This window comes from Myotis nattereri (genome assembly GCF_964212035.1).
Source record: "Myotis nattereri genome assembly, chromosome: 9".
In the NCBI taxonomy this organism is placed as follows: Eukaryota; Metazoa; Chordata; class Mammalia; order Chiroptera; family Vespertilionidae; genus Myotis; species Myotis nattereri.
The window spans coordinates 25,155,810-25,168,450 of record NC_138084.1 but is presented as its reverse complement, the minus strand read 5'-3'; the positions used below and the strand labels follow the sequence as shown (position 1 = coordinate 25,168,450).

At 39.3% G+C, this 12,641-nt stretch overlaps 1 protein-coding gene across 1 annotated transcript in view; it reads left to right on the top strand.

The window, feature by feature from the left end:
• Positions 1-12,641, top strand: part of ANO3 (anoctamin 3) — a 198,283-nt gene that overhangs the window by 84,415 nt on the left and 101,227 nt on the right. Inside the window, exons 5-6 of the mRNA XM_081098522.1 lie at positions 3,476-3,634; positions 12,148-12,248. Of these exons, the coding sequence (XP_080954648.1) occupies positions 3,476-3,634; positions 12,148-12,248 (260 nt within the window). The remainder of the gene's footprint in view (positions 1-3,475; positions 3,635-12,147; positions 12,249-12,641) is intronic.

Here is a 12,641-nt window from a genome sequence, read left to right as displayed (position 1 = left end):
TTGTTTCAACATATATGCTATTTTGAAGCTGCCACTTGATGCAAACAGCTTTGTCCCATCAATTACATATCCTGTGGGCTGGTGGAGCTGCAGAATCCACAAGCAAGCACCTGCCTCCAGGTCAAGGGAGAGAGCAGTGATTTGTTTCCTCCCCCACACCCCCCAAAACATAAGCAGTGAGAGAAGAGGTGCAGCCCTGCTTCTTCAGAACCTCCTTAACCTGGGGGTTACACAGCTACTCAGCTTGCACATCCTCTGACTGTCAAGTAAAAGGGAGAGGAACAAATCCCTATGCAAATCCCAGATGGGACAAATTGCTGGTACCCCACTACCAGTGAAAAAGCTTCATGTCAGATTCAGGAATTCTGCTTGTGGCCCACCTTGTGCCGAAGAACATCAATCAGCAATGCCTCTTGTCTGTGCCCTAAGCCCCGTGTGTGCTGTTATCCTGCTGGGCCTTCTGCGGCTCTATGACAAGGCACTGTTTGGGTTCCTTTGGTGATGTACTAGTTTGTGTATCTGAAAACATTTTTTTCTTTTTCAAAGTCAGTGTGTCATCCATCGCCTGCTGAATAGTAAGCAGAACGCCTTATGGAGAACTCGTTGCCAAGATATCACATGTTGTCTCTGGGAGAAAATGAAATCAATACCTTGTTAATTATAAAATGATTGATTCTATGGTCAGTAATGACTTTTAACCAGTAGCATGTCACAGTTATGAAATATACACATGTAATACAGAGCAAGAATCAGGGGAGAAGATAGTAAAATGAAAATAGTAAAAGCCTCTCATTGAATGCAGGACTGCAGAACACACAGTGCTTAAGAGCAGCTGCTGCAAAGCAGACTCCCTGCATTCTACTCCACACTCCACCTCTGCTTGGCTGGCTGGCCTTGGGCACAATTGTCTTGTATAGGTCGCTGGGCTAATGATAGAGCTCACATACTAGGTTCTTATAAACATTAAATTAGTTGATATATAAAATTGCTTGGCTAAATGCTTAGCATATAGAAAACCTTTGATAAACATTAGCTATAGTTATGACTATTGAATCAAGTATATATATAATAATATATTAGCAGTTTTTTCTCCTTAAGTACATAACTGATAGAAATGTATGTACATGTGTACTGCAAAATATACAGGTTAATGTTTATTAGCGTTTTATTTGTAATAGCCAATAGAATCTCAACAATCAAAGAGTCAGTCAATGAACTATACATATTCCACAAATACATTTTCATGGGAAATATTTTTGTAATATTCAATATTTTCATATATAGAAGTTGCATTTAGGACAAAGGAAGATTGCAGCAATGGGGAGAAAAATCTTTTGGGACAGGTGCTGAAACAATTGGATAAGCACATAGAAATAATAAATAAAATGTGACCTCTACCACACGCCTTATGCAACAAAATCAATTCCAGTAGACTTTGAATCTAAATGCCAAAGACAAATGATAAATCTTCTGGAAGATAATGGAGGAGAAATTTTTCATGACTTAGGAATAGGGAAAAGTTTTTTTTTTGAAAGAAACAGAAACATAAACTATGGAAAAACACTTAACAATAAATCTGACTGCATTAAAATTAATAATTTCTGAATAATTCAAAACATCATCTAATTGTGTAACGTTCAGCCACAAACATTTGAAATGTGAATACATATTACTGTCAAAGGGCTCATCCAGAATAGAAAAACAAATCATTAGAAATGGCATCAGTAATTATGGAGGCACAAATTAAATTCCAGCAAATTATGACTAAGCACCATGCCACAAAATGACTAAACATAATTTATATATTTTTTAAAGACTGAAAAAGTTATGGAGCAGGGGATACCCAGTGTTACTGGTAGATACTTAAGCTGACTTAGAGTGTTTGGCATTATCTAACAAAGTGGAAAGTAAGCATTTCCTGTGAATTAGCAATTTTGCTCCTAGTTTACAGATTTAGTAGAAATTGATGCACATGTGTATTGCAAGATACATTAATAAATATTTATTGTGGATTTATTTGTAATAGCCAAGACTGGGAACAGCCTAAATATCCACAATTAGTAGAAAGCATAAATAAGTTTTGTTGTGTTCATATAATCTTATAATAGTGAAAGTGTGAACTATAAATATATGAAACTATAAATATATGAAACTATAAATATATGAAAATTAGGAATGGATTTTATGCTCATAATATTGAATAAAAGCAGCCCAGACACAAAATATTCATGGTATAATTTGCATTTACATAAAGTTTTATAGCAGACAGAACTAAATAAAGTGTTCAAGTGATATGTTTTTTGGTGATAAAATTAAGAAAAGTAATAAAAGAGTGCCATAACCATAGGATTGTGATTACCTTGGGGAAGGGATATGTCCAGGGCATGAGGGATAAGAGGCGATAAGGGAGGGCTTCTGTATGAGTTGGTGAAATTCTGTTTCTTGACTTAAGTAGAAATTATCAGATAGCTCTCGAACTGCTAGGAAATTTTTTGAATCTCAAATATGCCTTTATGGGGAAAATGGAATAGAGAGTTGATACAATCTTTAAGTAGTTTGATGGAAAATATGGAGAAAGAAGGCCAACATATATAACAGCTAAAAACATGGAGCTGGAGTCAAAATTGGATTTAAGTCCTGGCTCTTCAGTGATCTTGGGCAATATACCGGTAAAGCCCCCACTCTTTGAAGACTACCAGGAGAATCTTGTGATCAATAAGGCTGATTTTATTAAAGTTACAGTAAATAAGGATACCACCTGAATAGTATTAGTAGCGTTTTAAAAGGTGAAGTCAGAGAGGAGTTTTCAAACAGTTCCAGGACCTTAGGGTAAGTCTCACAAGACAGAAATTGGGTAGAAAATTGGGCAGAGTCTGTGAAAAATCGCTGAAGTGGGTGGGTAGAGCAAGGTGCGGACCTTAAAGTGGTGTTGATAAGTCAGCTGTTTTAGTTGGATCACAACCTTATGTTCTGGGAGCTGACAGCCAGCAAGGAAATGGGAACCTCATGGTGCAGGCAGCTCAGAAACGGTTGTTTGGTTTAGTGTTATTGAACAGAGGTTTAGGAAAATAATATCTGGTCTACATATCATTTAATAAAGGAAATAATGTTGATTCCAGCTCTCAGTACTCATGCTTTTTAAGCCCTAGTACCTTTATCTTTGAAATGCGAGTTGTGAATGTTAAATAAGATAATACAGGGCTATATGGAATAAAATATGTGCATTTTGATGCCAGCACCAGAGAACCCATGTTCTGGTATGAGACTGCCCAATTCCAAATCCCGTTTCATTACTTCCGAGCTTGTCTCCTTCGGTGGGTTGCACATGTTTAACATAATCTTTACCTATCTTATAATTAGAATGTAAAAACCCATATTTTGATATTGGATTGCTAGTACATAAATAGAAGTGACTGAAATAAAAATGTGTGTGCTTGTCTAACCCCACTATTAACAATCATTGTTTTATTTGCAGAATGACATGAATTACATAGCATCCAGTGGACTTCTATTCAAAGATGGCAAAAAGCGGATTGATTACATTCTGGTTTATAGAAAGTCAAATATACAGTTTGACAAAAGAAACACATTTGAAAAGAACCTCAGGGCAGAAGGCTTGATGTTGGAAAAGGAGGTAGGTGTTTTAATAATCTTAATTATGTGATATAATATGCTGAAAGAAAGATGTTCTCTTAGGTTTTAGTATGAAAAGTGTGTAGCACATGGCTTTATAAAATGTATAGTTATTTTCTCCCTAACGAAAAAATAATACATACTATGTATGGTCCATTTAAATTTGTATTCCTTTTGTACTCTGTGCCTTTCTGTAAATTTATTTTTTGCAAAGTGAATAACAGTTATTACATTTTTTTAAATTGAAGGAGAAATAATTATCTACTTATATAAAAACCATGGGTGGTGTTCCTCACATACAGACAAACAGCCACCGCAGTGACCAAGCAGAAGGAAGTCAGTCCTACAGGGGTTGTCTTGGCAACAGCTGCGCCTCCCCCAAGCTGTTTCCTGGAGCTGTTTCCGTAAGGGCAGAGTTTGAGGCAGGAACCTGCCCTGGGAGCATGGAGGCAGATCTTTCTAAAGTGTGCTGTGCCAGCACTGGGTGAACCTGAGTGGGGCAGCTAAAAGGCTTAGAAAAGACAGACAAGAGAATGAAAGCTCTGTCTCCGTGGGACGCTGCTTCTCTGAGAGCCACCGACCATGCCCACAGCCATGCCTTTATTTTATAGCAGATGCTAGGAAACAAAGTAAGGGCGTAACCAAGATGTTTACAAACATTCTCCTGGATTTCAGTCCTACTCAACTACATGTGCCTGAACTCTATCAAGACCACATCACTCAGGCACATGGGGCCACGTGTTCAGACCATAGGTTCAAGCTTACAACTACAGCTGTTGGCTATAATTGTGCTGGGAGGGCCCTGCTCTCCAAGCTGGGACTTGAACATGGCAATGAGAGCACTGTGCCCTCTCATCAGTCCAAGGCTTGAATCTGTCCAAAACATTGTAGCGGCTCCCCACAATAAAGTTTTAATTCTGTTTCTTTGTTACTAATGTTGTGGCCCCACCCCATAACAAAGAAACAAAGGAAAATTTCCCCGTTGAATTTCTGAATAGTATTACTCCTTCGGGAATGCCATGTCATAAATTAAAATTGAAAGTGGGTGCAATCATCATGCTATTGAAAAATCTCAATAGTAAATGGAGTCTTTGTAATGGTACCAGATTTATTATCAAAAGATTACAACCTAACATTATCAACGCTGAAGTATTAATAGGATCTGCAGAGGGAGAGGCAGTTATGGTTCCAAGAATTAATTTGTCCCCATCTGACACTGGCCTCCCATTTAAATTGATTTGACGACGGTTTCCCATGATCCCAGCATTTGTGATGACTGTTAATAAATCACAAGGACAAACTCTAGACAGAGTAGGCATGTTCCTACCTGAACCCGTTTTTGCACATGGTCAGTTATATGTTGCTTTCTCTCGAGTTTGAAGAGCATGTGATGTTACAGTTAAAGTTCTAAGTACTTCATCACAAGGGAAATTAGTCAAGCACTCTGAAAGTGTTTTCACTCTTAATGTGGTGTACAGGGAGATATTAGAATAAGTTTAATCACTTTATCAGTCATTGTTGGCATCACTGTTGTTTTTATATCATGTTTTTGTTGTTTTTATATCATGCCTCTGTTGTTGTTATATCCTTTTGTTACTGTTTATTTATTAGTCAATTTATATATGATTTTCATATACATTTTACTAATTTCCTTTCATCTCTCACATTTCTATTATAGAAAAAGGGCAAATAGCAATATTAAAATATCTCTGCTAATTAATTCCCTTTTTAAAAAAAATGTATTTTCTTGATTTTTTACAGAGAGGAAGGGAGTGGGATAGAGAGTTAGAAACATCAATGAAAGAGAAACATAGATCAGCTGCCTCCTGCACACTCCCCACTGGGGATGTGCCCGCAATCAAAGTACATGCCCTTGACCAGAATCGAACCTGGGACCCTTGAGTCCACAGGCCGATGCTCTATCCACTGAGCCAAACCGGTTAGGGCAATTAATTCCCTTTTAATGTGCATGAATTTCGTGCACCGGGCTACTGGTACCTATATAAAGTACAAATCCCTATGAAAGGAAAAATGAAATGTTGAAAGAAGAGATCTTGTCTACACTCATGACCTTTGATCTTTTTACTCTGCATAGTTTTGCCTTTTCCAGAATGTCATATAGTGAAATCACAGTGCATGGCCTTATCATGTAGCATTTTTCACAGAATTGTATACATTTACATTTCCTTCATGTCTTTTCATGGCTTTATAGCTCCTTTCTTTTTAGTGTGGAATACTATTCTATTGTCTGGGAGACAGGAGGAAAGAGAAGGGATAGAAAGATTAAGGAAACAGGAGAGAGATAAGATTAAAAAAAAAAGTAAAGGCCTTTGGGTAAGGGTGGAAGGGAAGATCTAGTAATAGTTATAATATCAAGTATAATACAAGGGAAATCAAGATTTCTGAATTATATTTTAAAGTCAATTTTCTACAACTATTTCTTGTCAAAGATATTTTTGCAAAAGGTTTATCTTTACGTATGTTTCTAATTCTAAAAGTAATGACATTGATGTCTAATGGTTGAGTTAATTAGGACTCAATGAATTATCCTAATGTTAGTGTGTAAAAATCAGCCTGCTGTGACAAATGCAGTTTGAGTGAACAAAAGCATATCTCTATAAAAAGCATTTTAACATTATATCATACAAATGATTGCCTTAAGGTTTCAATTTAAAATATTTTAATACTGTTTGTATTGATTCCCTATTGCTGCTTTACAAATTACCACCCATTTAGCAGCTTAAAACAAAAGCCACTTATTAACACATAGTTCAGTTTCTCACAAGACTTACATCAGTGTGTTAGCCTGTATTCTCACCTGGAGCTCCAGGTATTCTCAAGCTTATGTGGTTGTGGTAGGATCTGATTCCTTGTGGTTGTGCAACTGAGGTTCCCATTTCCTTGCTGGCTGTCATCCAGGGACTGTTCTCAGCTCCTGGAGCCCATTCTCATTCCTTTTCACATGGCTCCCCACCTCCATTTTCAAAACCAATGATGGAGAATCTTCACTGTGTCCCTCTCCTATTTTGAATCTTTCTTGCCAGGAAGAGTTCAGTTCCTTTTAGGGGCTCATCTGCCATGGAGGATCATCTATTTTTCTTAACAGCAAATGTGACATATAACAAACCCAATTATGGGAATGAATATCCCATCCTATTCATATGTCCCCAAGGTTGTATGGGACAAGGACAGCCACAGAGGACAAGGATCTTGGAGAACTTGTTAGAATTCTGCCAGAAACACTATTAAAAAACAGCAGCATCATGAAGAAGTGTACTGCCCTTCTAAGCAAACAGACTTAGAAAGAAACTTACCTCTATGATGACAAAACAGAATCTAAGTATATATTTAGTTTAAAGCTTATTATTTTTACTGATGACTAAAAGTTTTGTAAATACAGTTATTTGAACTACCAAACTGAGCATTTGCATTATCATAAACATTTGTTTTCTGTCAAAGTTTCTACTATTAAAAGCTATGGCCTTTGGTGGCAACTTAACTTTAATCAATATTATTGAAAGTATTTAGGGCTTGTGACAGGCATAAAGGGGACACTGAAGTGGTGAAAATGTCTGCAAGGCTGGATTTTTAGCTAAAAAATGGGAGTATTTCTTAGTGAACAGTCCTCATTTTTTAAATTTATATTTAATAGAGCTAAGCGTAGAGCCTGGCACTGAATAGGTCTCATATCCTTATTAAATTGTATGTTGATGTGAACAGTTGTTAGATAATCATATCATGAACAGATATAATACATATTGGAAGGTCACATAGATAAATAAGTACGTGATCTGTACCTGTCAGCGTAGGTTCTTTGTTATCCAAATACATTCCCAGAATATATCAGCAATTTGTCTTTATCTTAGACTTAATACCATGAGCAACCCCATTTTATTTTATTTTAGTTATCTGCCACCAACTAGCCAGAGTGACTTTATAGAAACAATTTTTAAATTTCCTCCTCTCTCAAGAGTGAATGCTCTACCTCTTGGGAATTTTGGATGTAATTCCTATATAATAAAGAGGTAATATGCTAATTAATCCTCACACCCTCACAAGATGGCTGCCTAGGAGGTGGAGCTGTTGACGCTGACCAGCACAGAAACCGACCAATCAGAACCCATTCTGGGTGAACTGTGAAGGCAGAAACCAAGGTGGAGGCTGAGGAGGGGTTTTAAGGGCAAAAGCTGTTTGGTGTAAGGTGTAACAAAGCAGTTCACTTTTTTAATGACCGGTTTGGCAGTCTAGTGCATATGACTGGCTATCAGTCCAAATATAGGGATTATGTTTTTTGTCTACCAAGAGCATCTCCACCTGCTGAAAAAGGCTTTTCCCCCCATTTTCACCACTTCAGTGTCCCCTTTCCGCCTGTCACAAGCAATCCTATCCTATATAATCTATCTATACTAATAAAAGGGTAATATGCTAATTAGACCAAGTCAACCGACCATTTTCCAGATGTCCAACTTTCTTCCGGACAAAACCATGGTGGTGGGGACTAAGGCAGAGGCAGTTAGGGGTCATCAGGCTGGCAGGAGGCTGGGGGCAATCAGGCCAGCAGGGGAGGGCAGTTGGGAGCAACCAAGCCGGCAAGGGTGGGCAACTGGGGGTGAGATCAGGTTGGCAGGGGGTTAGGGGCAACCAGGCCAGCAGGGGAGGGGAGTTGGGGGCAAGATCAGGCTGGCAGGGGAGGGCAATTAGGGGCTATCAGGAAGGCAGAGGCAGTTAGGGGTAATCAAGTCGGCAGGGGAGAGCACTTAGGGGCAATCAGGCAGACAGGCAGGTGAGCAGTTAGGAGCCAGCAGTCCCAGATTGTGAGAGGGATATCTGATTGGAGAGGGTGCAGGCTGGGCTGAGGGAACCCCCCCCCCACACACACGCCCCACGCATGAATTTCATGCACTTGCCCACTAGTAATTAAATAATAATGTGAAGTGTGAGGGCAGTTGGTATTTTGTTCCTTCAGAAAAGCCTGCTTTCCCCAGAGTCACATAGAATAGTGCCAGATTGGGAAGTTTTGATTGCAAGGAAGAAAGTAATGTTTCTCCATGCCAACCCCATCCCTTCACCAAACCCTGCTCAGTAGCTACAAGAAAGTGAAACTCCTTTTTTTTTTTTAAATAAAGGTATAAAAAAAGAGAAATTATGTTGAGGGAATTATAAAAAAGATAGTTCATGCTGCTTGAAAAGATCTATATTTAATATTAAGACATACAAAATGAGAAATGTTCTTGCTCTGTTAGCTTGACATTTTACTCATTGGTGATAGAGTTAATGCAGAAACATCCTTCTAAAGCACCCCTTCAGGTGCATTAGATTATTTCACATTTAAAGGTTGATTGGAATAAATTAATAATCAGTGCTAAGCTATCTATTCATGATGCTAATTTGATTCCTCATGTAGCACCTCTTCCAGAATCATTCTGGCTTAGTAATTGCTTTCTTATCTCCACTATCTCATGCTTAGGTACAAGTTATAAAGAATGTACTCAAAATAAGTTATATCCATTCATTTATTGAACATTTATAAATTAGTATCTTCTAATTCTTTACTTTTATTTAAAACTAGAGGCCTGGTGCACAAAAATTTGTGCACTCGGGGGGTAGGGGGGTCCCTCAGCCCAGCCTGTGCCCTCTCACAGTCTGGGACCCCTCGGGAGATAACAACCTGCTGGCTTAGGCCTGCTCCCAGGTGGCAGAGGGCAGGCCCAATCCCTAGGTGCAGCCCCTGGTCGGGCTCAGAGCAGGGCCGATTGGGGAGTTGGGGACCGCCCCATCATGCACAGAGCAGGGCAGATTGGGAGGTTGTGATGCCACCCTCAGTCACACTCAGGGTATGGCCAATTGGGGGGTTGGGGCACCACCCCCTGTCACACTCAAGGCAGGGTCGATGGGGAGGTTGTGGTGCCACCCCCTGTCATGCACAGAGCAGGGCCAATCAGGGGGTTGGGGCGCTGCCCTTGTCACACACAGAGCAGGGCCCATCAGGGGGTTGGGGCACCGCCCTCTATCACCCACAGAGCAGGGCCAATCAGGGGGTTGGGGCGCCGCCACTCTCACACTCAGGGCAGGGCCGATGGGGAGATTATGGCTCTACCCCATCACACACAGAGAAGGGCCCGTGGGGGGTGGGGGGGTTGGGAGCTCCCCTCTATCAGGCACAGAGCAGGGCTGATCAGGGGGTTGGGGCCCCGCCCCCTGTCACACACAGAGCCGCAGGGCGATCAGGGGGTTTGGGCGCTGCCCCGTCACGCTGATCCCGGTGCCAGGAGGCATATTACCCTTTTACTATATAGGGTAGAGGCCTGGTGCATGGGTGGGGCCGGCTGGTTTGCCCTGAAGGGTGTCCTGGGTCAGGGTGGGGGTCCCCACTGGGGTGCCTGGCCAGCCTGGGTGAGGGGCTGAGGGCTGTTTTCAGGCTGGGGGTGACTGAAGTTCCCAACCGCTCCTTTTTTTCTTTTTTTTTCTTTTTTAATTCTGGGCCAGCTTTACCTTGAGGCTTGGCTCCAGCTCTTAGTCCTCTGCGAGGCTGAAAGTAGGTTTCTGGCCTTTGCTTACAATGTTGCGAATCTGCTGGCTAAAGTCCAGCGGTATTTGTTACAATGTTTCTTAAACTGCCCGCTCAGAGGCCTGCAGCCACAGGCCGGGAACATTGGTTTCCTCCGTCACTGAGGCAAACAAGCCTCATGTTAGTTTCAAGCTGCCTGGCTGCCGGCCGCCATCTTGGCTGACAGTTAATTTGCATATCTCGCTGATTAGCCAATGGAAAGGGTAGCGGTCGTACGCCAATTACCATGTTTCTTTTTTATTAGTGTAGATAAACATATGCCAAGTATGGAAGGTCCTTGGAAATTGTACTCAGGTGAAAGTATTTTTTACTGCTTTTCCCATGGCGATTTGCAAAATACCTCAATAAGCTATGAGAGAGAGAAAAAATCATGGTCCAAATTTTTGGACATTCAGATTACTTTTTTCAACTTGTATATTTTTAGCAACTACATGCATATTAAATTGTCTCACAAGTTTTCTAGTAAGAAACCTAGAACAAACTTGACCATTGGATACACCCCCCAAACACACACACACACACCTCTTTTTTTCATAATACTGTACTCTTTGAACAAACTTTGGCAAATGCTAGTCTGTAACAGTGCCTGCCTTATGCCAACAGTGGTGAGGCTGCCTTCTACATCAGAGTGTTAACCCAATGGATGTCTCATTGCTTTTGAATAATCCTGTTTAAAAATGTTGCTAATATAAATTGGAAATATTGTTCTGGCAAACTTGTGAAATTAGCCATATCTAAAATAGAGGGCTTTGTGAATAGATGAATATAAAATTTTACAGTTTCATTTTAAGAGCTATATGATTTTAAATTAAACCAATAAATTTCTTCCTTACTTTAGAGTTTTTAAGATTGGTATGTTTCTTGAGAAGTTCCATCTAATTGAAATGCAAATGAACAATGCTAACCAAATGGAGTCCCGCTGTGTCTAACCTGGCAGTTGTGTCTAAATGGGAACAGATAGCAGTTCTTCCTTTATCTATATTCAGCTCCTCTAATCACATGGAGGAGAAGCCCTGTGGGATTCACTACTCACATGGTGACAAACTTTTTCTTAGCTCTTTGGTCCTCAGATATAGTAGGAGCTTCAGAAAATAACTGTCTAGATTTAATTTTTAAAGCAAAATATGAATATGAATAATATATAATACCAGAGTAGTCAATTATTTTTTTTTCTTTAAATCTTCTGGAACTTATGGTTTCTCTCTACTTGTTTTATTTTTTTTATTGTTTTATTGCTTAAAGTATTACAAAGGGTATTACATATGTGTCCTTTTTTTTCCCCGCCCTTGACAATCCCCTGGGTCAATTATTAATAGACTTATTTTAGACTATTGAACCACATCTAAGAATCTTGATGACTAGTGGGCTCAAAGAGGTATCTGATTCTTTGGTAATGATATGAGCAAAATATTCAGAACAATGGGATCCAATTTTGATATTTCTGAAGAATTAGGCCAAGGTACACCTTTTTGTAAGGTAATGGACTTGTATGATTTATACTCATTCCCCTCCCCTGCCAGGATTTCTATAGTAAAGAACAAGTGGTAATTACTCAATAAAATATGCTCAAAGAATCAGTGAATGAATTAATGAATGACTTGTGAGCAAGAAAGAGGGGAACTTGACAAAGTATCCAACAAGAATAATTTAGATTCCTAATTAGCTCCTAATTTTTCTCATTGGGGATTCTGGATTTTGATAATGATTAACATGAGAAAATGCACTAACTCATATCATGATTGTTCCTTGTATATAATTCATTATTAGATTTTTACTTAAGATTTGTATGCACTAAGAAGTGCTATTCATATAAATTACTTTTAAATTCATGATAATGATACATGTATAGACAAGAGGACAATGTTCTTTTCTCTCAAATCAAATTGTCCCATAATATCACCCGCTCTGACTCTCAGTAATGGTGCCTGTCCTGCTGTTCTTTGCAGCCAGCCGTTGCAAATGCTGATATCATGTTTATTAAAATTCACATTCCATGGGACACGTTGTGCAAGTATGCAGAGAGGCTGAATATCAGGATGCCCTTCAGGTACTTTCCAATTTTATTTCATCTCTCTAAGTGTATATTAGGATTGGTCATTTTGCAAAACCTTAGGGCAATAAATGTAACCATTTCAACAAGGGAAATGCTTTTTCTTCCAAAGGTTGGATAATCTTGGACACTTTTTCTCTTTTCTGGTATCTTTCTCTAATGTGGTAAACTTTCTGCTTCCTTAGATACTTTATATCATTGCTTGGTGGACTTGCCTAGAGGGAGAGGAAAACAGTCGTTTTCAAATTTTAACTGATAACATAATTCCCAACATCAATCTCACTTCTTATTTCATGTGAGGAGATAGAACTCTTATTGTTTTTGTGGAAGGAAGACAGTGTAAAATGCACCATCCTTATGTATACAAATGCAGTGTTCTCTGGATATTGG